Source organism: Anas acuta, chromosome 1 (assembly GCF_963932015.1).
Source record: "Anas acuta chromosome 1, bAnaAcu1.1, whole genome shotgun sequence".
NCBI classification, from domain to species: domain Eukaryota; kingdom Metazoa; phylum Chordata; class Aves; order Anseriformes; family Anatidae; genus Anas; species Anas acuta.
In genome coordinates, this window is record NC_088979.1 from 141,462,230 (window position 1) to 141,487,858 (window position 25,629).

At 39.0% G+C, this 25,629-nt stretch overlaps 1 protein-coding gene and 1 long non-coding RNA gene across 14 annotated transcripts in view; one reads left to right on the forward strand and one right to left on the reverse strand.

Annotated features, from left to right (window-relative positions):
* Positions 1-25,629, reverse strand: part of WNK1 (WNK lysine deficient protein kinase 1) — a 106,053-nt gene that overhangs the window by 58,842 nt on the left and 21,582 nt on the right. For all 11 annotated transcript variants that reach the window (XM_068661128.1, XM_068661174.1, XM_068661145.1 and 8 more), the window contains exons 2-4: positions 13,042-13,214; positions 8,454-8,674; positions 6,326-6,483 (exon numbers count right to left, since the gene is read on the reverse strand). In XM_068661128.1, coding sequence (XP_068517229.1) covers positions 6,326-6,483; positions 8,454-8,674; positions 13,042-13,214 — 552 coding nt within the window. The remainder of the gene's footprint in view (positions 1-6,325; positions 6,484-8,453; positions 8,675-13,041; positions 13,215-25,629) is intronic.
* Positions 1,289-23,519, forward strand: LOC137844847 (uncharacterized). 3 transcript variants are annotated; one of them, XR_011090029.1, is made up of 5 exons: positions 1,289-1,426; positions 3,764-3,905; positions 4,657-4,728; positions 11,157-11,521; positions 17,522-23,519. It is a non-coding gene; the product is annotated as an uncharacterized lncRNA (long non-coding RNA). The 3 variants fall into 3 exon arrangements; XR_011090026.1 differs by lacking the exon at positions 3,764-3,905 and having other exon boundaries at positions 1,293-1,426; XR_011090027.1 differs by lacking the exon at positions 3,764-3,905 and having other exon boundaries at positions 1,293-1,426; positions 11,157-11,236.

Consider the following 25,629-nt stretch of genomic DNA (forward strand, 5'->3'; position numbering starts at 1 on the left):
TCTGTTGATGCACCCAGGATATGGGTGGCCTCCTGGGCTACAAGCGCACACTGCTGGCTCGTGCTGAACTCAATGAGTTCTCCCAATCTTGCACAATCTTCTCTTGTACAGGCTGTCTAGACCCAGGTGCACCTTGCACTTGGCCTTGTGAACCTCATTAAACTCACATGAGCCCACTTTTCTAGCTTGTCCAAGTCCCTTTGGCTGGCATCCCTTCCTTCTGTTGCATCAACTGCACCACTCAGCTTGGTGTCCTCTGCAGACTTGCTGAGGGTGCACTTGATCCCACCATTTATGTTGTTAATAAAGATACTGAACAGTACTGGTCCCAGGATGGACGCTTGAAGGGTGTCACTGGCCATTCAGCTGCATTTAATTCATTATTTAATTCATTTAGTGTGATACAGAGGAATTACACCTGGTGTGCTTTTTTTTTTGTTGTTTTCCATTTGATACTTAAGTGCCTGAATTTTCTTCCTTCAGTCAACACAATTACAACAATTTTCCCTTTCTTACTATGTTTCCTCTGCTTGGTTGAAGGCTCAGGGATTTTCAGTATGTGCTTTAACAAAAGACTACTTGCTTTATTTGAGGGTTCCCTTTCCCTGCTTTTCCAATGTTCCTTACCATGCTTTTTGCCTGAGAACTTGGTAGGAAGGGTGTCTCTATGTATATGAATGAGGCTAAGAAACCAAGTTATTCAAGGTAAAGGAACAGAGCTCTATGTACACTTAACAAACCTCAAATTCCTTCTAGAAAGTAAAATAGGATATTCATCAATATTCATTAGACAAGTAAAACTAATCACAAGTCTAAAGGTTAAACATTTATATTTGCTGCCTAGGATTCTTAAGGGAACAAAAAAGAAGACAAAGGTAGGATGACTTGACCATTTCATCTCTAAGGAAAATAAAGAATTTAGTTGATTAGGTTAGGCAATTATGATGTCTAACTTTTAAGTCACTAAAGAAGAAATTAATTTAATCTCAATTGACCAAACTGCAGCACTTCATAAGTGACTGGTTTCTAGCCAAGACAATGACCTTCACTCTAACCAGTAAGCTTCAGTTCCCACAAGCTAGGGAAATTACAGCTTTTCAAACCAGTTAGACACTGCCTGGTCTGGTTACTCATTATGTACCTTGTTCCCTCAGGCCTTTTTTAAGCTCAGTACAACAGAGATGAAAAAAAGCTGTGCCCATTCTGTGGAACATTTCAGTACAGAACATTTTGTGTTTTGCTTTGTTTTCTTAAGTCAAAATGCAAAATGTTTTTTTCTCATCCTAAGGCTCAGAAGGCAGATATTTATTTAGAGAAGAGACTGGACTTTTGATGAAGGCAAGGACGAGTATAAAACTTCACTTTGTCCAACTAAGCATGAAGAAAATTAAGTACAGAGAACAACACTAACGGGAAAATTTAAAAGGTAAGTTTATATAACGGGAGGGGGCAAAAAAATGTTCTGCTCACACTCACGTTAGATGTTCAGTACATTTAAAACTGAGGATGGTTTTAACTTTTTTTGGAATTAACATGTTTGGATTTATGTTAGTGATAGTCATGCAAGAATGAGATGTATCTGCAAAATAAACCCCTTTAAGTGTCATTTTACTCATCCGAGGACTAGTTAATCATCTAGCAAATTTCAGACTTAGATATACAAGCATTGGAGATGGAGCAACCAGTACCTCTATGCAGTTAGAAAAATAATCTCTGTGCTACAAAAAGAAAGCTTGCAGGAGACAGAGAATAGAAGTGGCCAAGGTCCGTACCACATCTGTGAGTGGAGAGCAAATGTAAGCCAAAAAAAAACCAAAAAAACAAACTAGCTTTTGAAGCAACTGCATGAGTTACATGTCACACTGAGACAAAGCAGCTGCACCTATGCAGTTATGCCTCCGCTGAGTTGCTTCCCAAACAGACTAAATTAAGAAATCATACTTAAGATGTCTGTTCTATAAATATCTGTTTTCATTTAAGTACACATATAGCCCGTTTTGAATATATTCTTGTGACAAAATAATTGAAATATGCATGAAACAGGTCAAAGAAAGAATACCAGTTGAGAGAGAGGAACGGTGTCAGACATGAAAATCTTCCCAAATTTTACCAAGATCTTATTTCACTTTTTTTTTTTATATAAATAATTATTTGACAAATAAGTACCATTATCACATTTTGTATTAAACTGCCTGTATTGTTTGATACAGTTTGGACTTGCAAAAAAAGGCGGAGGCATTGCATAACCTAGTACTGCATCATGCAGCTGTGTCTGCACAACTGGGCAGGGGCAAAAAAAAAATCACAGGAGCTGACAACACTACCTTCATGGGTAGCTTTAATTAATAGGTAGCTTACTTTCCAATTAAAAGCTTAGGTGTGTTTTTTCTGAGGTCATGTAGACACAGTAAGTGCCCACGGGGTGCATTCAGTCCCAGCTGAAGAGATTTACTGCTTAAACCACAGATTTTTTTTTTTTTTTTTAATAAGATAATCCCCCAAATCATAGCTTCTTTAAGTACTAACTACTCATTTATTTAGAGCCATTTCCAAAGAACAGTAGAGGATAGCTTCAAAGAGGGATATATGCTTTTGGTGGAGACAAAATTCCAACATTATGTTCTGATGAAAACAGAGGGAGGCTAGACTCTTATACCTGAGCAACAAGACATGCAGGTATTTTCTATTCTAAAGAAACTGCTAGTGATAACGTCTGGACTGAATGTGGTAGAGCATGCAAACACAACCGGAGGTAAATACTTTGTGTTAAACTCCTCCTGACTTCTTTACCAGAACGGTAAAACAACGTAACACCTTGGCCCCTAAAAATTGCAGACAGTTTTTTTTGTTTGTTTTGTTTTTTAAAAAAAGGGGGCTTTTACTCAGACTCTTCTACTAAAAGAATTCTTCTGAACAAAGTCAAGCCAGAAAACCAGTTTAACAATTGTTTTCCATGCCAGGGAAAATTCAGGATTTTTACCCCAGTGCTCCTTTATTAAAGAAAAATAAGAATCTCTCAATGAGCACACAGACAAGATGGTCATCCAGCAAAATGACTGACTTGTGCAGCATTGCTGTTGCACACGATGCAAAGCAACAATAATCAGCTGGGCCATAAAGTCTCATCACAAAGACAAACTTCAGCCTTTAGATCTGATATCTAGGTCTCTGCTTACCTAACTACATTACTTCATCAGAAAACTGCTTCCAGAAAAAAAAAAGAAAAAAAAGAGAAAACCCTGAAAAGGTAGAACCACCACATATTCTGAGCAATCTTGGCAAATGCCTCAAGCCAATGCTGCAGAATCAGGCATTGGCTAGAGCCATCCTAATCACAAAAGGAATAAGGTCAGAAAGCAACGCAGCTGAAGGCCATCCTAGAAGAGAGACCAACATACAGACAAAACAGGAGAGAAGAATGTAAGCTGGCAGTACCAAGTCCAGAGCTGACAGGCCACCATGGACATTAAGACTCCTTATACAGGTTTCTCTCCTAAGCAGTAGTTAGGGTCTAAGCTAACACAGCAACTGTGCTTTTTACCAAGCCCAAGAGTCGCTGCAAAAGGGTGGAGGGAAATCAAACAATTTAAATACTTATCTCCTGCACTCAGTGGCTGTACATTTTGTCTTATTGCCTTTGGAGTTTCAGTGTTTATGATCTTTTATGATCTTTTTTCACAAGCTTTCAATGACAAACTGCCATTAGCATCTTCCCCTCTGGTCTTTGTGTATGCATGCAGATAAAATAATCCTTCCATTTAAGGCACAAGCAGAACTACAGCTCCTACCTCGACTGGTCTAAACATTCCTAGAAAAGCAGCAAACTAGAGGTTAGAATTGGAAGTGCTAACCACCTACCACAAACCACAGTCACCTTCTAACCTAAGTTAAAAGGAAATGTTTTGGTAAGTACCTTTGGATGCATTCCTACAGGAAGTTTTCCCAATCCATTCTGTTATTGATGGTTCACACAATGTCCTTCTAAGTGCTGAATTTCTCTGCTGGTTCACCCCTCAACCATAACTACAGATACTGTCAGAACTCCTGAAATATCCTTCAAAATAAGAGTAAGAGAATCTTATTTTCTTCTACAACGAGTAAAGGACAAGGGTAGAAAACTGTTTGTATTTTTTACCAACGTGAAAAGAGCCACAGAGTATTTTATTTCGCTTTCATAACATGCTTGTGCTGCCCGTGTTATGGAAGAACCACTGAATTCTCCATTGTCATTTAAGACAGGTTTATGCTTCATTTCTAGATAATATCATTGTTTCTTCATTGAAAGTATTCCTTGAAAGCTAATTCAAGTGTTTGTTTTGGCTTTTGTTCTTTTTGTTCGTTTTTAAATAGACTGCTTTGTGACTGTAATGCAAAGAACAACAAACCCAAAGATACCAAAATACACAGCCTTTCATTCTCTGCCTAAAAGCAGAGAAATGCACATTTCATTTTATTTTCTTGTCCTTTACTCCTTCTGAAATCAAGTAAATATTTTCTTTCATATAAAAATGCATTTTAGAGATACCAAGCAGCAGACGAAACAGCAGGAAATAAAATCAATGAAATTCAATCTGTGAACCACCAACAGCAGAGAAGAGTAAAAAATGTGTTAGGACAGACCAAAAAATTACCATTCAATGTTTCTTGTCCACTTAGCAGATCAACAGTCAACCAAACACAGTGGGGAGAAAGAAGTATCAAGTTTGTTAAAGGTACAAGAAACAAGTGGTAAGTAGAAATCCAGTAAGTCTGTACATAAATAAGTCTGCTACAAACCCCTACAAGGCTTTCCAATTGCTAAGTACTTCACAGAGCAGGGAAATGACAGACCTGGGGACTTCCAAGCCTGGGACTGTCTCAAAAGCTGATTATTCTCACCATAGCCCAGTTCCTAGCACACTTTAAGGAATGGAAGGTACCCGTTTGATATAAAGTACCCATCCATACTGAAATTATGTTTCTTTGGCTCTGGTCAATATACAAACTTAAGCATACTGGAAGATACCACTAGAACTGTTTTGCTAAACTAGTTTGTTTTCTTTCACTGATCCAGACAGCTTACACATCAGAACATGCACAGTTTATCACTAGATTTTACCCTTGTTCCTCTTGACTTAGAAGATTACAGCTAAGTTCACCAACATACTAAAAAATATACATATATATATATAAATAAAACATACTCTTAACACCCGTTCAAAAAAACACCTATTTTTCCTCTTCCTCCTCCTGTCCCTCTCCCACATTCCCCTTCAAGCAAGAATTCACATTTTATTTCACCAAGCCTTCCTTCAAGAATTTATTGCTTCTACCATGAAGGCCCTTTCTCCCCCTGTCTGCAGTCAGCAATTATATCTGCCTTTGATACTCTGAGGTATCAGGAATAAGCATTTTTTCCAGCCGTAAGCAAGCCATTTGTTATTAAATCCTCAACTTCTCAAAGTTAATACACACTAAAAGATTAACAGGAGTAACTCTTTCCTCAATTTGTAGACTAGTGAAAGTCATTTTCTCCCTTTGCATGTGTGCACAGATATTCTGAAAAAAATCAGTGCAAGTTTTTGCTTCTCCAAATGGCCACCTCGCTATGTTCTTTCTGAACGCTTAGATAAGAAGGCTGAATGTATGCAGTTAGTTTTACTATGCCGCTGTACTTCTCATGGTACTGTTTTAGAGACCATAAAGTAAATCAGCTACAACCACTCTCAGAATTTCTAACATTAGTCTGCTTTGTATGTTCAAGGTCTGTAGGCTCTACTTATCTAGTCAAATGGGCAAAATTCAGCTCTTGGTCACCTTTTCACCATTATTTGGTTTCATTAGTAACGCTACTACCGCATTTACCAGCACTTTTCACAGTGAAATATCTTCCTGCTATTGATTAAGTACTTCCACTGCATAATTATGAGAAGTGCACCTGACACAGTAGCTAAGAGCCATCTGGTATTCAGTAAACTTAAAATCATTGTGAGTAACAATTTATGATTTGTCTTGGCAGGCTGCTACAGCAAAGTGCTCTGAATTTGTGAACCAGCTTTATTTTAGAGAACAAAGTTGCCAACTAGCTTTCAGGACTGAAATACTACCCCCAACCCTTCAGTCACTTAGAAAATAATGTTATTCTAATGTGTCTTCTTGTTGTTGTTGCTGGGTTGTTTGTTGTTGCTGTTGTTAAATCCCAAGCTATACCTTCTAATATACTGAAGGAGTATCAACATATGCAAAATTTTATTTCCATTCACATATTTTACAGGCTTCTGATCAACCGTTTGTACTCCCTTGCTAGTGGCCATAGCTTTAGAATCAGTAGCGGGGAGGAACTTACGCTGGTCACTCGACGGTAGATCTGCGCAGCATTTTGGCACTCAGAATAAGGATACTCAGACGTTGCCATCTCTAGCATACACATCCCAAAAGCATATACATCAACGGATTCATCATATTTCTCCTCATACATCTCGGGGGCCATGAACTCTGGGGTACCTTAAATTAAAAGAACGATTCAGACTCTAAATGTCTCAAAGCGAGCAGAGGCTGCTGGCGTTACTCACCGCAGGAGGAAGCAGTTGGGCAGACCTGTGAGACAAGAGAAAGTGGAGGCAAAAAGAAGAGGGAGGAAACCCTTAGTCACTCTGTTCCATCAACATACTTTGTGAGTCTTCCATTGCAAGGTCTTTATGGAATAAGAATGGCATGAAAGGGCTGATGTAATTCTTGTTTGATGCATGTTAGTGTAAGAATCAAAACAGACTGGATCAGGCATCAAATGGAGGGAAGGGGAATAAGAAGAGGGGAAAACAGTCAGACTAGCCATAGGCTGCAAACCAAATACTAAAGAGAGTTAAGACACTTACCTTTTCTCCCTGTAAGAAAGGAGGCACATTAAACCTGTTTTCAGGAATTACCTGACTGCCCTCTGCTGCAAAAGAAGTAGTACTGGTAGGAGCCCACAGCTAGTCTCTGACCTAGTGCTCTCCACCTATTTTTTCAGGTAGAATAGTTCAGGAAAGGCCTTGCAATGAAAAACTCTGTCGTTAAAACATAACTCTTCATGAAAAAGGATAAGAAGTAATTTTCTGCAAAGGCCACTCACCAGAGCCCTCTTCTTCATATACTTACCTTCCCACCTGCAGTATATTTATAGGCCTACTGCAGATACAGGCATTAGTGAGGAACATCCTACAGTCAAAAATACTTAGAAATACAGAGAGATTGAGTTACAGGCATAGAGCGTGAGATTCAACAAGTCCCATTTAAAGAGTTTGAAGAGAATTTTTGCTCAGGGAAGCATCACTGCACCCTCTTTGCAGTCCAAAGGATTGCGTTGTATGATCAGATTTACTTTAAGCCAGAGATGCAAGTTTGCTTGTAAATTTAAACACAGAAGTATTTCCTGCAGACACCAGATTCAAGACAGTTTACAAATCATTCAACAACCACATTGCTCATTTTCACCACATGAAACCAGAAAAAGAGAATGCAGTTGTAGCCACTTATCCAAAGGCTAACTATTAACAGCAAAATACAAAGCTGTAATTTTTTAAATAATAAGAGCATGTTTAAGAAAATAATTTTTTTTTTTGGTATTGGATATTTTTCATTCCTACTAATACTATGACCTGGTTAAGAAGCAGGAAATATTTCAGTGACTACTTGCAAGATAGTTTACAGGTATACATCATTGATCCCATCTGGGAATCTAGAACAGGACTGTTGAGCAATATTGCATTTTAGCAAGCTGAAATACTAGGAATAAAAGCAACTTCATTTCCTGCAGCCTACTCACCCAACTACAAGAACAAAGCTGATAAAACCAATTCTGTAAAGAATTCACAGGAAAGGTCATCCTAGTTCTATCAGCCCAATAGTTTATTTCTCAAAAAAAAGGTCATTAGGGGATACTTAAGAACAGACTAAGTACAGGACTGCACTTCCATGATGCATCCCCTTCCACTGTCTGGGGACTTCCTGAGTAAGACATTATACCACAATTTGCAGTATTTTGTTTTTTTTGATACATCTTAGTTTTTGATTACTCGGAAAATGTAAGAGATTTAATATTAACACCTGGTGACAATCAAAAATATTGGTCATACAAATTGATGCTAGACAAAATATCAGTGTTGTTCAGTCACCAAAATCCATTTGGAAGTTTCTTGAAGAGGCATATTAAAGATGAGGTTTATAGTTAAGAGAGGTTTTATCAACAATGTTACATGAAATTGTTGGGCAAGGCAGTAAATCTACACTGAAATACTTAATGTTAATATAAAAAAAATCAAAAACACAACCAGCATTTCAACATGTAATCTCAACAGACGGGAAACCCAGCCTGCACATCTACAGGCTTTGACCATGTACCTTTGAAACCATATTTTTAAGGAAAGCTCTTAAGATCCAAGTTCCCAAGTATGTAGACTGGCTCACCAGCCTTCAAAACAGTAGAGGCTTACCTATCACACTTTTGGCAAAAGAAGCTCGCTTCAGGGTTGCCAGACCAAGGTCTCCAATCTTGACTGATCCAGTGGGGCCAGTAATGAAGATGTTGTCACATTTCAAGTCTCTATGAATAATGGGAGGAGTGCGTGTGTGTAGAAATTGTAAGCCTTTCAGTATCTGACGGCACCAGCTTCGTAGTACTTTGATTTTCATCACTTTAAATCTTTTCAAATACCTAGTGAAAAATAATAGTACATTAAACAGGTTCCAATGTCAACCCATTGTCTTTCAAAATCAAGTTCTGCTACCAAGTAGCAGATTATGCTGTACCATTTGATGCTCTGAAGTGAAAAAGCAGTAATTAGATTCAAAAATTTCAGCTTCACCCTCTATTTTAAAAATTACCCGTGCACTTCACAATTGAAGAGCTAAAGATGCACCCCACTCCTAAAACAAACTGCCGTATTGAGAATTTCTACCCAACTCCTTCTAACCAGGAGACTATAATGCTGAAAGACAAAAACACTTAGTTTGCTAAGTCTCAAGGCACTGCTTCCCCAACAAAGAGTTAAAAATTTCTGCATTACACCTCCCTTATCTACTTATTTGAGAGGATTATTTCCCCCTACTTTTCATCCTGTAACCACTTACCACTATAAATAGTTATAACCTTTTCCTTGATGGAACAGGGGCAGGGGCAGTAGAGCCAAAGATGCTAACAAAGAACAACCAAGTACTGAGCTGTTGCAAACTGTGCAAGAGCTATGAAGTCATTATACCTCAGTTATCAATATTAGTCCAAATTTTTTGACCAAGCACCCCAGATTACACTTTAAATCTGATTCCAATTTACTTGCTGAGTGGCTAAGCAAATCAGAAATTCTCAGAGATCACCTCCCTGGTGCTATCCCACATGAGATGTGATCACCTGAATCTGAGCAGTTGCTATTTCAAACCTACAGACAGGTAAGAACATGAGAAAAAATCTTTTAAAATGTTATGCCAAAGAATTGATGGGGAAGAGTTCGTACATAATGTCAGCATCCCTTAACTGTTCTAACAGCCTTAACTCTTCTAACATTGCTGCTTTCTAAAATCCATGTCAGAAGAGTCAAAAAATCTTTTCCAATCTTTTCCAATCCTTGTGACAGAGGAGCGTGATCTTATCCTACTCCTTGACTTCAACAGATTAGAGATGCCACGGGGTGAACAACCTATGACAGTATTCAAGTGTTTTCCAGCTGTGTAGTCCCACTATCCCTCTCCAGGTAGAAGAGTTTAAAGTGAAGAGTTCTTTTCTTTCTCCTTTTTAAAAAATGAGGCTGAAACACATTTAGAGAAGGAGCTGCTGAAATAGCTGCTGCATACAGCAATAACTTTATTCTTATGTAGCCAACATTACTCAGTTAAATCTGACCAGTTTTACACTGCCACAAGACTGGTGGTAAATTCCAAGACCAGGATTGAATTCAGCAGACATATTCTTAAAACCAAGTCCGGTTCCATTATTCTGTGGCAGTGTTCAGTCTCTTCTGCATATCCACTTAATCAGGAGCATAAATCTTGATAAAATTACTTAAATCAATGCCAACATAAAAATTCAATATATAAATCCCTGTTACTTTAACTTCTCCGGTTCAAAGGAAGATCTGGAAAGCAAGTTGCGAGCAATAATTCTGCTGTGAAAGCAGAACTGTAAAAGCCATCAGGACCTTATTCCAGAAGGAGTCTCAAAACAGAACGTAAAGACGGACAGGGGAAAAGCCAAGCCAAGGAAGGAGACAAGCTGAAGGAGGTCCTGGATCACATCAGCTACCACTTGAATTCTTGCTATTGACACAATCCTCATTCATCTCTCTTGAGCCTGTTCCAAAGATCACATGGTAGGGGCACTTCAGTTCAGCATCTGGAATCCCTAATTACATTCTTGGTTTCAACTATGCTAGCCTACTGCCAGCTCCTCACTGTTAAAGGACCTGGGTCCAACCATCACCCAGCATCCTGCAGTGTTGCTATAATTTTTCCATAACACTGGCATGAACTAAGGCACGTGTCACTTAGGGCAGAAAGCATTTCAAAATGGAAATGTATAAATACTTAAAAGTACACGGACAGCCGTATTAGCCAGTATGCTTTCAATTTTCCTAACGTTATATGGTAACTCGGGTTAGGAGAGACCTCGGGAGGTCTCTGGTCTAAGCGCCCTTTCCATGCAGGGTCAGCGCGAAGTCAACCAGGTTAATTTGGGTTATATCCAGTCAGGTCTTGGGAATCTCCAAGGATGGACTTGGGGCAACCTGCTCCATGGCCTCACTGTCCTCAGTGTAAAGGATTTTTTCCTTATACCCAGTCTGAACCTCTCCTGTTTCAACGTATGCCTGCTGTCTCTAATCCTCCTGCCACGCACTAAGGGAAAGAGCCTCTGATTTCTTCAGAGGCACTGGAAGGCTGCTTCGAGGTCTCCCCCAAAGGCTCCCCATCTTCAGGCTGAAGACGCCCGGTTTTCTTAGCCCCTCCTCACACAGTAGGTGCTCCAGCCCCTGACCATCTTGGTGACCCTGCACTGAACTTGCTCTTAATGTCATTCTTGGCTATTTTACATTAAAGACAGGTGTTTGATCTGAGCACAAAACACTCCTAATAGTTAACTACAATGAACAGAGAAAAACAGGAACTAGAGCTTGGCTGTCTCAATCTTTTCTTTTTTTTTTAAACAGGAAGGCTCGTGACCTATCACAGCATCTCATCTCCAGGAGCTAGAGGAAACCCTACTAAATTAGCAGAAATAGTTACGAAGGCACGTATCCTATCAGATAATTAACACTTTCTTTTTAAGTAGATCAGAAGCACATACTACAGTGTCCTCAGGAAACAAGACCAGAGGTTGAGACTTAAGTCTGGTCATTATTTTTTTTTAAACAAAGTGGCAACGATGGCTATGTCCCTAGTCTCAAAATGAGGAAGATACCACTTACATGAAAAGCAGATAATATAGACATACTGAAAATATACGGAAGTTATACTTCGTCAAGTTTCATATGCTAAAACAAATGCGCAGTACAAAACCAGGAATATGACACAGGTAAGTGAAATATGATATTAATGACATTAAATTTGGTGTTTCAGAAATTTTTCATACAATTTACCTGTCAGGTCTTAAGTGAAGTGGACAAGAATAAACTAAAATATACCGAAGTACACAATGGTGAAAAAAATGAAAGTCTACAGTTTAAGAGATAGCAATCAAAAAGAAAAATAGTTTTTTTCTGGATAAAAAAAAAGACCATCATTTAGAGAAGAAAATAATCCCTTGGCCAGTAAATCTAAAGTATTTCTTCCCATCAAAACATTATCTTATGGCTGTCTGTTACTACTGTCTTATGTTGCTTATGCTACTACACAAAAGGCAATCCAAATATTACATTTGTGAGGGAAAGAACAGGGTAAGAAAGGGAGAAAAGAAAGTTACATCTAACACTACACAGACTATCATGAAAATAGATAACTGCAAATAGAAGCACCTGTCCAGAGCTGTAAAACCTTTATACTGCTTTAAGTACAGGACATAGATAAATTGATCTATTACTTCATCTGAAATATCTTAAACAACCTTTAGAAAAACAAAAGCCTTTCCCAAACATATGGAGAAAGAAAAAGTTGTAACATCTTTAAACCTCCAGCACTATTTCAAGAGACAAAGACTTCCATATAGTTACAGTCCAGACTCCCAATAGCATTTTTTCCTGCTTTAAGCATGTCCATTTGTGGCTATCAATAAGCATCACAAAAAAAAAAAAAAAAAAAAAAACACACTAAAAGTTCACAGGCTACTTTAACCAAATAGACTGCAAATTGTTTCCAGCTCCTACAGTCTGCTCACATATTTAAGATCTGAATGCCTCTCCAAGACTTAAATGGGCAACAAATTAAGACAATGACCCACAATATATGAATTTCAAATCCTGGCAACTTTAATTCCAGTAGATTTATGACAACTGTATGCTTCTGAACAAGCTCACATCTCTGCAAGATTGTACAGTGCAAGACAAAGGCATGATTTCTGTTTAACTCCCTCCAAGCTTTACACACCACTAGAGGGCCCTCACAGCAGTTTGATTTGCTGGTGTCTGACTTAAAGACAGATCAAGCTTCACTCAACTACTTTACATGGCAAAATTGCGAATACTTTCAGGTTTTTCTCAGGTACTGCTTCATGAAGTTTCAACTAAATAAAAAGGGTGGTTTTGGTTTTGTTTCTTTTTACATCCAAAGCCTCACGCCAAACAGAAGTGAGCTTGATAGGAAAGGGAAAAGGTCTGAAAAGTAAAAATAGAGCATTCTTTTTACGAGACCACAAAATCTTACAGTTCTCCTGCATGTGCTTACTATCACAAAGAAGAATCTGACAATTTTGCTAACCTAAAGAATAATCCACTGTACCCTGCAGTACCAAGACTCTTCTTAAACAAGAATTTCCCCACAGAAGTTCAGTTCCCACTAAAAGGGCTTTGTTCTTATCTATTCTGAATTATCAGCTGCTTCTAGTGCTCTAATTTTGTGCTAATGTTTATCATATGCTTTGACATGGTTGAATTTACTTACGTTTTCAACGTTCCAGATGTCATGAGTTCCGTCACAAGAACAATACATTTTTTTCCTTTGACTGTAGACTCCCAGGAATCATAGAACCTGACAATATTGGGATGCTGAAGCCCTTTTAGCATCCCAGCTTCCTCTTTAAATCTTTGTCGCTCTGACTTGGACAGTTTCCGATCCTAATGAAAAAGAAAAGAAAGCTTTGCTTTATTGCTTAGAAAAGCAACAATCTGAAGAACAATTATGTACAGGCAGTGAACAAGCATCAGCATCTTTTAAATGTCATTTTGCTCCCAGTTACCCTTAAATAGTTTATTTAGAAGACATTCTATTATTGCTTGTTTAAATCTTAGTTTCCTTTACAGTCTGATTGCTCTCAGAGGTAAGTCCAGGGAGACTGGGAATTTTCTCTTCCTGTTTCCCTCCCACACTCCAAAGAGGTTTTCTGACTTGAGGTAGAAGGGGAACTTAATGTCCTAAAACGTTCAAGTATTCAAGGACAGGCAAAACAGGATCAATTGAGGCACATTCCACAGATATTTTTTAATATATATATAATTTGTATTGTATTTATATATATATATATATATATTACGATATATATTTATATTATATATATATGTATATCTATATTATATATGTATGTATGTATGAAAGTTATTCCTTTGTTTATAGAATCCAGACCACTGGTAAGAGATTGCATTAACTCTCCATGAAGACAGCAGAGCAACAAACCTAACATGTTGGATGCACTTACGGTAGACAAATGAATTTGGGTTAGATTTTCTTAGATTAAAAGTATGACCTCATGATTGAGCAAGTTTCCTGTAATCTAGCATCAAGGAAAACAAAGACATAATTCACGTTAGAGAGACAGCAAGCTTTTGGCCAGAGACAAACCATGAAAAAGCATTCCTGGACAATATTACTGTATTATCTACCAACAAATGGCTATCCAATATCTTCAGGAGTCTGACCAGCTATTTCCAGAACAAGTTGCAAGTCCCAAAAGAAGGAAAAAAGGCCTCCTTCCATCTTTCAGTTTTGTCAGTTTCCCAGTGCATAGTCACACCAGTCAGCCCGATCAACTGACATGAATTGGATCCATATGTAGTATTCAAAACATCTCAGGATACACTTAAAGACAAGAATTTTACAATCAGCATTTCTACCCGTTATTTACGAATAGCTAGTGACTTTTGTCAAATCTGGGCAATGATTTTAAGTCACTCCATTTCATATTTCCTTTTCAATTAGAAGGCAGAATAAGCATGCAGGGTTTACTCAACCTTCTATTGTCCACCAGGCTGTAACTCCTTTTCCTTTGTTAACAGTTAATGTGTTTTCTCAATACAATTCAGCCACGTTAATATCTAAACCATCCTCTAGTCACTTAAATTATCAACATTTTCTAAGAGGCCCACAGAGTATCTTTGGGCACGGACAGCCTACTTCATTTCTAGGTGAAGCTCCAGTTTTCAGGAGTGTAAAAGTCTTCCAGGTGAAAGTTTGACAACAGGTTTGCAATTATTTCAGAGATCAGTGCTTATAACTGTCAATCACATATATTTCTGGGTTTGGGATTTTTTTTGGAAGATGCCAAATTCATGTCGTGAATTTAACTAATAGGTATCAAGAGTTTTCAATCCTGAAACTATTTTTCTCTGCAGAAATTAGCGCTACCACTTCCCCTCTGCAGAAATTAGCACTACCACTTCCCCTCGCACCTAAAAGAAAGCATCCTTGAGCAAGCATAAATTTTGCTAGATCGTGCTTGCAGAAACACTAAGCAAATTCTTTAACATTCACATCTGATGAGATTGTGTTGTGTTTTTATTTTCAATATAGAAGGAATGCTTCCATTTGAGCTGCCTTATACCACTAATAGTTTTCCTTTCTTTACAATAAGCAGCAGCACAAATTCTGTCCAAGACCAATTTAATCCCAACTGTTACAAACAGCTGCGACACAGAAAAGCAATGAGCTGCTACAGGTACTTCAATCAACAGATCATATGCACATGCCTTAAGAAACTCAATCCTTAGAACATAAAATTACAATAAAATAATATTTTTACAAGGGAAACGAAGCAAAGTGCTCTCAGCCTCTGCACTTGGCTGCAACAATTACTTTTTTATATTACTTAATTTTAGCTATGTAATATGAATACTTGCATTTACGTTTGTCTAAAAAGTAGACCATGGATGTACATTTGGATAAGTTTCCTTTATTTTGTGCATTTTTGTGCATGCCACCTACCTCAAACATGACTAACCAATTTTAGCCAACACTTGACTATAAATTCTCATCTAAACCTGCGTAAGCCTGATCTCCCTTAAGGGCCTCATTCAGTCTTCCCTAGCACTGCACTACTGGCCCCAAATAGAAACTAACAAGTGCTAATCACTCTTATCAATGAACAGACTCCTAATGGGCACGCATATTTTGAGTCATTTCTCTTTCTGGTCACATTAATGGTAGCATCGTGTTCCTGCAAGCATATCTGTGACGTTTAAAGCAGACACTCAACACTTCAGTGCTGGCGTTAATAGAAGAAAAAAAAATCCAGACAACGACAATAGACTAATTCAACACTTCTTTGAAAGTCATAGTGCCCTAATGAACTCAGACAAGTTAGGACGCAAACACAGGCAAACAAACACAAATCCCACCCAGAGCAAACAGCTATGTTTTTGCAACCAAGGGAACATCACACCTTCCAAGAGTGCACTGCAACAGCAAAAGTTAACATTAAACAGAGCTGTAAGAAAAGGACAGAGAGGCCACTTGTTTCCTAAGTCTAGCAATGCACACTGCCTCTAACTACCCTCGTTGCCTTGGATCCCACACTCATCCATGACACATATTTCTATTTCTTTCCCTAAAGGAACAGCTAGGTAGCAGAAAACAGTGAATGTACCTGAAAAGGCAAGAAAACCAGCAATCAAGAAAATACTAGACCTCATGTACAATTATACCAACCAAATTAATCCGTATACACAGACTGGTAGTTATACTTGCACAAACTACCTTCCAATGCAAGCTGCAAATAGCCTACAGGCTAAGCAAAAGGGAGGCAGTGGGGCAAGGGTGGCTCTTGCACATCTCCACCTCTAACAAAACCATAAAAAGCATCATTGTGTATCATTTAAAGTAAGCTATTACCTTTGATTAAATTGTATTAGAGGTGAATCAAATAAGATCTATATCCTCTGCAGCCTTTCTCCCTGCAGCTTGAGGTCTAGAGGTATACAGAAAGATCAGAGCAGCATCTATTTGCTGCTTCCATCCAGAAGCAAAATCAGATTCCACAATTTGACACTTCAGTATCACAAAGCATAAGAGTGGGTAAACAGTTTTAATGTTTTAACTTACATTTTTATTTCTGATAGCCAGAAACAAAACAAAAAAGGCATAAGATGTTTTTCTTAAGTCTGAGAAACAAATTTATAAAGAAGAAACCACTTTAAGAACAGCTAATAATATATGGCTTGATATCCTATCCTTCAAAGACCAATTTGTTTTGGAATTTCAACTAAAAATAAAAAAATTGGACACCCTCCCTCCTCCCTCAGTCATTCCTTTTTTACCATATAATGAAGCAACCCCAGGCAGACAAGACGAACTCCTAAGCCTAGACATTAGCAAATCACATTCTCGCATCTCAGTTATAGCATGTGCTGAGCCGATATAGCACAAATATTTAAAAATATACAAGCTGTCAAACTCGAGGAGAGCTTGCTTCCTAAAATGGACTTAACTATCCCATAAATTGGGCAGCATTGTTCTTCCTGAACCGATAGCTTCCCCGAAGGACTCAAGTGCCACATCCCAATCACTGGGCTGCCCTTCGAACAAACTGAAACAGATGCATCAAGCCCACTCTGTTCATTTCATTCATTCCTTTCCACCTACATTAAATTGTTTTGACAAGCCAGGACAAACAGCAAGGCTTCCCAGCACGTGACCCATGGCTCTGCAGTGCCAGGGGCCTGAACAGAGAGAGGCAGTAAGTGAAACAATTGTTTGGCTCGATACCATTCAATAACCTTTCCTCGGCAGTTTTCATTTATCCACGTACTTCCCTCTGACTTCTTTTGGTCAGGAAACCGCTATCAGAGGTACATACATTATTCTGCATAAGACAGGAATCTTGGCCATTCGTGATAAACCAGGTATCCCATCTGGAGGAGCGTGACTTTGAACTGTTACTACCTGCTTTCTATCCCCGTGCCTAGGTACCTTATATAAATGAAGAGGAAAAAAGACACACAACTAAAAACACTCCCCCACGTAAATTAGCTGGTTTGCCAAGCCACAGAAAGTGAGGCACATCAGCAGAAGTTCTCTATATTCCCTTGGTGACTTTTTCCAGCCAAAGCTCAATATCTGTTCAGCATCCTTCTGAACAAGGAAAGGAAATGCATTTGTCACCTAAATTAATCTTAAATTTCAGCTGGGTTGCTCATATACCATCTTCCTGCAGAATTTTTCAGTGTTGTCTCAGAAACACGGTGACGAGAAAGCCCACCTACCTGCACAGCACACCTGCAGCTGCCTTCGGGAGGCACCATGCTCCGCTCCGGCCACCCTGCTCTGCTCACAGCGAGCTCAAGGAAGGGTCTCACCCTCTGTCTTGCCTCAATGTCCGTTTTTGCTAACTATGAGCAACCCTACGTGATATTACAGACAGAACTGACACACTCAACGGGCCTTAAATGGACACAGGTAAGCACTAAAGACTTAACACGCTGCTCTCCAGCACATGGGCACAAGAAACCAAGCAAGTGGACAACAAGAGATATACCCCACATGGCAGCAAGTAGATCCACTCTCTGCTCATGCATCTTAAAAGTTAATTGTACTCTGCTAAGGAACTGAAAGAGCTGCTCCCTCTTCCACAGTATGAGGAAGGTACCCAACAGAGGAAACAGACTGAGCACTTTGCCTACTACAGACAGGTTTTGCTAGCTTTCTGCATGTCGTGCCACTAGATCCAGAAATTCTGCATTGTTACACTGCTCGCACAGGCAGTGGGCTTCGGCTGGTTTGGGGTTTTGTGTGTGTTATTTTAAGAACTACTCTAGAGCTGCACTGTCTAGATTTTATCTAGGAGAGATGTGCTAGAAAACACCAGGCAAATTAGTAAGAAATTCCTCTTCAAGTGATGTGCTCTGACAATGTACGGTCACGTCAGCTTTCAAAGCATTGTTGAATTACAGATAAACTGACTCACAACCAAGGTGAAATATCCACCAAGTGGCATTTTGTCAAGCTTTCCAAATGGCTGAAATCTGGGGGGAAGTCACTGCGACTCCCAGCCTAGTATTCAAAGGAAGAAGTAGTATACACAACAGACAAATGTTCTTCTGTGTGCATTTGTGCAGCATATGAGAAAGGCTTTGCAAGCCTTTTAGGCAAGGTTAATGAGGGGTCATCAGAGGAGAAGCTAGCAAGACAGTGCTCTGATATTCAGCGCTGCTAATGGAACCAAGGCTTTGTAGGCTGCAGTGTTCTCATCCTGAAAAAATCTAGCAGTTAAGAGGAAAAATGAGTACAGTGACCATTAAGCTAGATTAACAAAATATCAACAAAGAATCCACTGAGCTTAAAAATCATCCAGCGTTATGCAGTCCCTACCTAGAAATGGAATTCTGGCTGCACAAGAGCTGCATCTACTTTTCTGTGTCAACACAAACCACTTTAGACTTCCTAACGTTAAAAGACTAGGTAGAACATGAGAAAGAAAAAGGAAGGGGGGGGAGATACTGCTTAAAATGCATCTCTGTACAGCAGCAGACATGAAGATTGATTAAGGATCTCCACATATCCTTCCACCAGTGTACCTTTCTACAAGCCTCTGAACACAAAGAACAGATTAAATGCAGCTGAGCATCTGCTGTTGTAAAAGCATGCAAGAGGTTTTTTTTTTGTTGTTGTTTGGCATACAGTTTCTCAAATGTTCAGAGCATTTGAGCACCCTGTTTGGAAGCTTAATTGTATAATATGATGTTTATAGAGTTACATAAATCTTTAGCTAACCATGGAGTTACAAATCAGGTCTGCAAACCATTTGCTGTTCAGGCAACTCCTGCTTCTTTGCACAGCTCTCCTACCTTCCAGTAGCCCAGCCTTTCACAGGCAAGTCTCTGCCATGTAAGATAGTAGGGGTTGCTTCCAAAATTTGAGTTTGATAATAATTTGGGGGCTCTGAGCACACGGGGGAAGACCATTAGCTGCCAAGGTCGTCAGCTGCTGAATAAAGCATTCAGAAAGGCAATATATTAAAACTGTGGCTACTGAGGACAGTGAGTGCCACATTTGGATACCCCAACCCAGTACACAAGAAGTCACTGTATCAAGAATTGCCAGAACACAGCTCTCAGTGCTTCCAGACTGCACTCCACACACGTGGAATAATTTATTAAAAACAGACTGTCATCTTATACACACTGGTTGTTCTTCAGATAAATCAAATGTTATTTCTGCCAAAAAATATAAATACATTGGCCAAAAGATAAGCTAAGAAAAAAAATAAAATAAACCAAAAAACTGCTTGCCAAAAGCAGACAAAATTAAGAAAAGAGTCAGTCCTCACCACAAAGCAACATCTAAAATTCTCTTAGATTTCAGAAGGCTAGGCATCTCCCAAATGTAAAACTCCTTAGCTATCCCTCCACCAGCCCAGGCCATTCATCCCCAGAAACAGCTCTGCAAAGATTTCTGGAAAGGTTTTTGAAAGAAAGGGTTTGCTTGCTACTTCGGTGTTGCTTCCTTGTCCTCGCTTAGAGAAATTAGAAACCAAGATCAATCATCAATCTCTGTGCTTGCATGAAGTCATGTGGCTTGCTGGAAGGGAAGAATATCTTCTGCTTGATATTAGGCTACAAGTCCCAAAACAAAGACGTGTAATGGCAGAGAAGCAGGCAGTCGTATCAATACAGAAGGATTAGTTAATAAGTAAGTAAACCTGAGGAATTTAGTACTCCTATATCCTGGATGCTAACAAGCAACAATTTTCAGCCCCCTTCCTCCTCATCCTCATCTTAATTTGAAGACTGAAGACAAAGCGCCTGGGATGGGCTGCAGAATGAAAGGCAACGCCAAGGTTACACTTGCTCTAAGTACCATTTCATGTCCCTGCTTGGCAGGTCTCCACAAGATTCAACCTTATATAAGCTACAGACAGTTGAAGTGAGCATACAAATAATCCTAACATATATAGGAAAGGAGGATGGTTAAAACAGTGATCTACTACACCTTTTAAACTTTATTATTATGGGTAAATAGTTTTATGTAGACTTCTCCCTGCTCAAGTGAAGTATTCAAAAATGCTCTGAATTTGAGGCAAAAACACAAGTCATCATCCTAAGCGAAAGGTCAGGGGATTACTCATGCTAAATTGTATGGTTTCCTGGTGAAAAGAAGGTAATGTATAGGTTATCTTCTGCATTTCCATTTCTAGCATTTCAATGCACAAATCAGAATAGCACAGCAGAAAATAATCTTATAAGATTATAATCTTACTATAATCAATAATCTTACAATCAATAGAGAGAAGCAATACAGCAAAGATGTGCAAGTTTAGTGCTGCTACCCAAAGGTCAGAACTCAAGAAACTGTACACGTTATCTCGACAGAGATGATACTTGGGTGAACTGATTGGGGGTGGAAGGAGAGAAGGCAAATGCCAAATAATCAAAAAGGGAGCAGAAAAACCTGCATCAGTCAAAATTTAGACAAACTTCTCATGAGAGTTTAACTGTTCTGGTGACTGGATGGAGAAAGTAGGTCAGTAAAAAAAAAAAAAAAACCTCTGGGCTTTCCTTGTTTATTTTTCTTTCCGAGGTGATTACTGATTCAGGGCTTGATTCAATAGGGTTCCTCCATTCATAAAAAAACACACCACACAAGGGAAAAAACAACACAAACACAAAGAATTGGCAAACAGCAGACCACACAGGTCAGAAGCAGTCTGCAACATGGAGGTACTTCCATGTATCTTTGCACAACTGACCTTTTCTGCTAACACACTGAATACGAAAATGTACGACTTGGAGGGGAGCTTCCAATTCTCTCTTGGAAGAGAATTATTTTTCCTGTTGTCTAAGCTTCACGGCAACAAATCCTATACAAATCCAAAGCTAGATTTGAAATAGTTTGGTGATTTACTGAAAGCACTGGTAACTTTTTACTTTGTACTTAAAGACAGAATAAAAGGTGTTGTGGTGTTTTTTTTAATGTTTGTGTCAGAACTAGCAATATCATGCACACAAAAAAAAATACTGCTGTCACTAAAAGGATTTAGTCTGAAGTCAATTACACATTTTTGAAAGAGGGGATGTTAAAGCTTCAGAAGATAAGAAATACAACTTCATCTAACATTAAAGAGGGAGTATCCACAACCAAAGCCTACACATATCATTGAAAGATATTAGCACTGCTCCCCGTTTTTCCTGCAACTGCTTGTTAGTTTTGATGAAGCTATGATTCATCAGCATGGGGGAAGCAGGGAGAACACCACCAATAATTATAGTCCTCTGTTGTGGTCTTTTTCCACTTTCATATATGCAGCACCCGTGCCAGCAGGCACAGAAGCAGCATCTAAGACACCTGGTGGCAGCAATGTCATAGACTTGACCTATGCTTGAAGAGCCATCCTCACTGAGACATCGATAACAAGGCATTAATAGTGACCTATGTGCTTGTTGGTACCAAGTTCTAGCATTGTTAAACTCAACTGACCTGTAACTAGTCACAATTACAAGCTTCTTCCAAGTCTTCAGCTAGAAAAAAGAAAGTTGGTTTCACAAGGACACTCAGAACAGGCCTATTTCTAATACAGCTATTGCTGTACAGGAAGCAGTCAGTACAGGAATAACTGCATCATGCAAAAACAAAGGGCTTAAACAAAGGAACGCTGCATCAGAGCTGATCTCACTGACTCAGGTAGATATGAAGTCATTCTGCCTCACTTCCTCACGCTGAACAAACAGCAGAAGTGGAATCAGAAGATAAGGAGCGTGTAAATACAACGTGCATCAGGAAAACAGCAGCAGCAAACAAACTTTTGCCCCTCTGCAGGGCAGCAGCAGGTTGGAACGTTTCCTCTTTATGTAAGGTGACAAAAAAATTGCAACACTACCCTCAGAGTTTATCTTTTCGGACAGCAGCACTGGGAGGAATTTGTATTTCCAGCAGTGCCAAAGATGGCACACCAGTGCACTTCGACACCACCCCCACTGGAGACAGAGGGAAGCACGCTGCTTAAAGGCTCGGACAACCAGAAACATCCCAGGTCTCTCCAGAAAAGATACTGATGGAGAAAAGACCCTATACAGCTCCAAAAGAGCTAGAACAGGGCTGGCTGACAGGCTACCAAGATAAGGACGCTGTCTGATTTCTTAGCTTTCCACTTCAATTTTAAGAAACATGGGCATGACCAGGCAGTAAAGCACCGAGCTTTTCCCAGGAAAAATAAAAATAACAAAATCACACCACCTGTGAGGTTGCTCCAGGACTGCCCCGTGTGTAAACACACATTAATACAAGTCTGCTTTACTCCTCTCCCCTCTTTATCTTGCCAGCCTGAATGTCTACAAGCAAAGTAAGTAGGCTGCGTTGAGGAACTGATCCAAGAATCAAATTCTACTTTTGCAGAAAATAATGACAACAAATCGATATACTGCCTAATCCCACAGTTTCCTTCAGGAAATCTCAATTATTTCACTTGCACTCTTCACAGTGCAGAATACAGCTATGGCAACTGCACAGTAGCTTCAGGAAACTTATATTCATACTTTATCAAGTCAATTACGTGTTTTTTCTTTGCTCTCCTCACAACCAATAGGAGGGAAAAATAAAACAGCAGATATGAAACCTACAGCTTAGGCATGACCTTCTCTGGAATCTCGCAGGTCATTGAAAATGTGGTCTAAAAATGGCAAGCAACTGTTTAGGCTTCAGTCATTTCTATTCTAGGATTTCTCTAGGCAGCATTTGTGTTTCCTTACACAGAAGTCTGGGAAAAAAAATGCTGAAAGTTTTAGTTAGTTTGTTCAGCCTCAACGGATGAACATAAGGGACAGTAATCAAAATGCTGTGCTACACAGAAATAAGCAGTACTAGAGCAGAAAACTCTATTTATTTTCACTTTAACATTTCTATTTGATCCATGGAAGATAAAGGGGTAAGTTTGCTATCTGATATCAGCTCACAATAGGGCTTATGTCTAATATATATAGCTTATTAAAGAGTTGAAGTGCTAGCTGAACTGAATTCTTGATGAGCCATTAACAAGCTGGACCATCTTATCACTTGGCTCAGATGGCTCATTAAAACTTTCAGAGCCCATGTCAATTCTCATTTTGTGCTGAAACAATTGCTTTGTTAGAGAGAGGGAAGTTACATTCAATCACCTCAGTTTAGCTTGACTGGGAAAACCCAACTCTCCATTTAGGGGGTGACAATCCTGCAAGAAAAAAGCCTCCTCCGTAACCCATTCTGTTTCCCTTATTCATCTAGTAACTCACAATACCTAAAGAGCAACTGTCACTATTTTCATTTCACGTATTTCTGTATGACCGTAAGAATCCTTTATGAGTAGACAAAAGCCTGGAACAGTAGGGTGAACCCTTAACCAGTTCTGATAGAGGCCAATCAATTCAGAGAGTTGAAAGCATACTGCAATTCTTCATCCTAAGGATTTCACAGAACTAGTGGACAATGAGAAGAGTTCTCTATCTCCAATTTCCATTTTTCTGTATGGTGCCAAGCTGCACTGATACACTGGTTGGAAATGATACAGAAGTGCAAAGATGGCTCCCAAGATTTATAAGCCATACTTAAAACTACAGAAGATCAGCAAAGATGGACATGCACACAAACTAGTAACAGTCCCATGCCACTGACTAGTTCCCTTACAGAAATCCCAGCATAAAACCAGAAGTGACAAACTTAACCTGGCTCAAGCATTGAAGTTTTCCCTACGGGCCTGCCCATGTTCTTCCAGTCGTAAAATTAACTCACATCAGCCAACAACACACATTAGCTTCAAGTTTATATACAATGTAGGTACATACCCTGCATATGCAGCCTAATTATATCTTCCTAGCTTTGCTGCTTCTTCTGCAAACACATCCAAAACGAGTACTTCAAATACTTTACAAAACTGGGGATTATCAGTTTTGACATACCAGGATGACACATGAGGTATAGGCCAAGTACTGGCAGTCAGCAGAAAATCCTTACATAATAGACAGAAAACTCCATGACAGATCTTTCATTCAGTATTAGATCTCTCTTTCAGTGTTCCTCCCAGGTTCATCACAACTTCCCCCCCAAGTAAGGGGGATGAAATCATAAAGGGATCTCGTGTAGGGAAAGGTAAAAGAATTCCACCATTTACCAACAGAGAGTTTTATGAGGTGACCAAAATTTGCATTCCAGATGAGGTCTTAGAAAGAAGTTGCTTACGTGCTAGTATTAGTGTTAACATGCCACAAATATCAAAGTCCTAAAACGAACTTGAGGAGCATTATCTTTCAATAAAAATAATAAAAATACAACAATAATGTCATCTTCCTATGATCTAACTTAATGCACACCTTCCTCTCATGAAAGAAAGCAGAAAGCAGTAGTAACTCTTCCAGGGATACCTAGCAGGAAGGCTTAGGAAATCACGTTCTTCCATCACTCACATCTTTGCTAGACTCTTGTGATGATACCATATACATGAGACACCTGTGTTTACAAGTGATAATCAATATCAAAAATAAATGTAAACATATCAAATATAAATTTACAAATATCCACATCACCTTTCATAGAGGAAGGAAAATGAGCGACGTTGAGCCAAGAGACAGAAAACACACAAAAGTTTAACAGTGGGAAAGCAGTAGGAAGAAAAACTACAAATAGTGGTGGAGTCAAGCATACTAAGTATCCAGAAGCATAGCTGGCTTCACAGTGCACCTCTGAATAACTTTATAATGAGTTAAAATACAAAAGAAAACAATGTAATTGAAATGTAGCTGGACAGAGCAGTCAGCTTGTATGCTATAAAGCAACTCAAGATGCAATACATAAACACAGTGACTTTGCAGAATGATAAATCAAGGACTAAAATAAGTTGAAAAATACTTAGAGAGTTGGATTAACCTCCAGGAAAAGGTTTCAACAACTAAAATGTGGTATTGTAAGAGTTGAGAGGAAAGATTATCAACAGAGTAATCTCCCAGGTGATTCAAGGCAGGCAGCTAGGGAAAAACACTAGAGGAAGTTTAGGATGAATATTCTGAATTCTACTTAGCGTTTGGAGAATATATATGGTACTGCCACCATGGGCAGGGCTATTCTGTATTGACTAAGGCTTTCTCTGAAGAACGCTACTGGGAACATCCTGCATTGCTAGAAGGTCAAACATGACCTAAAAGACCTCAGATACTCACCACAACCTAATGTATGAATCAGCTATTCAAATTTTTACAGCTTATGCAGAAAGTCCGTCATTATATTGTGCTTTAGTTAAATACTGTCCTTGGTCTGGTGTCATTATTTCAATTGTTTGAACAGCAACACTGAACAAATGTCAAA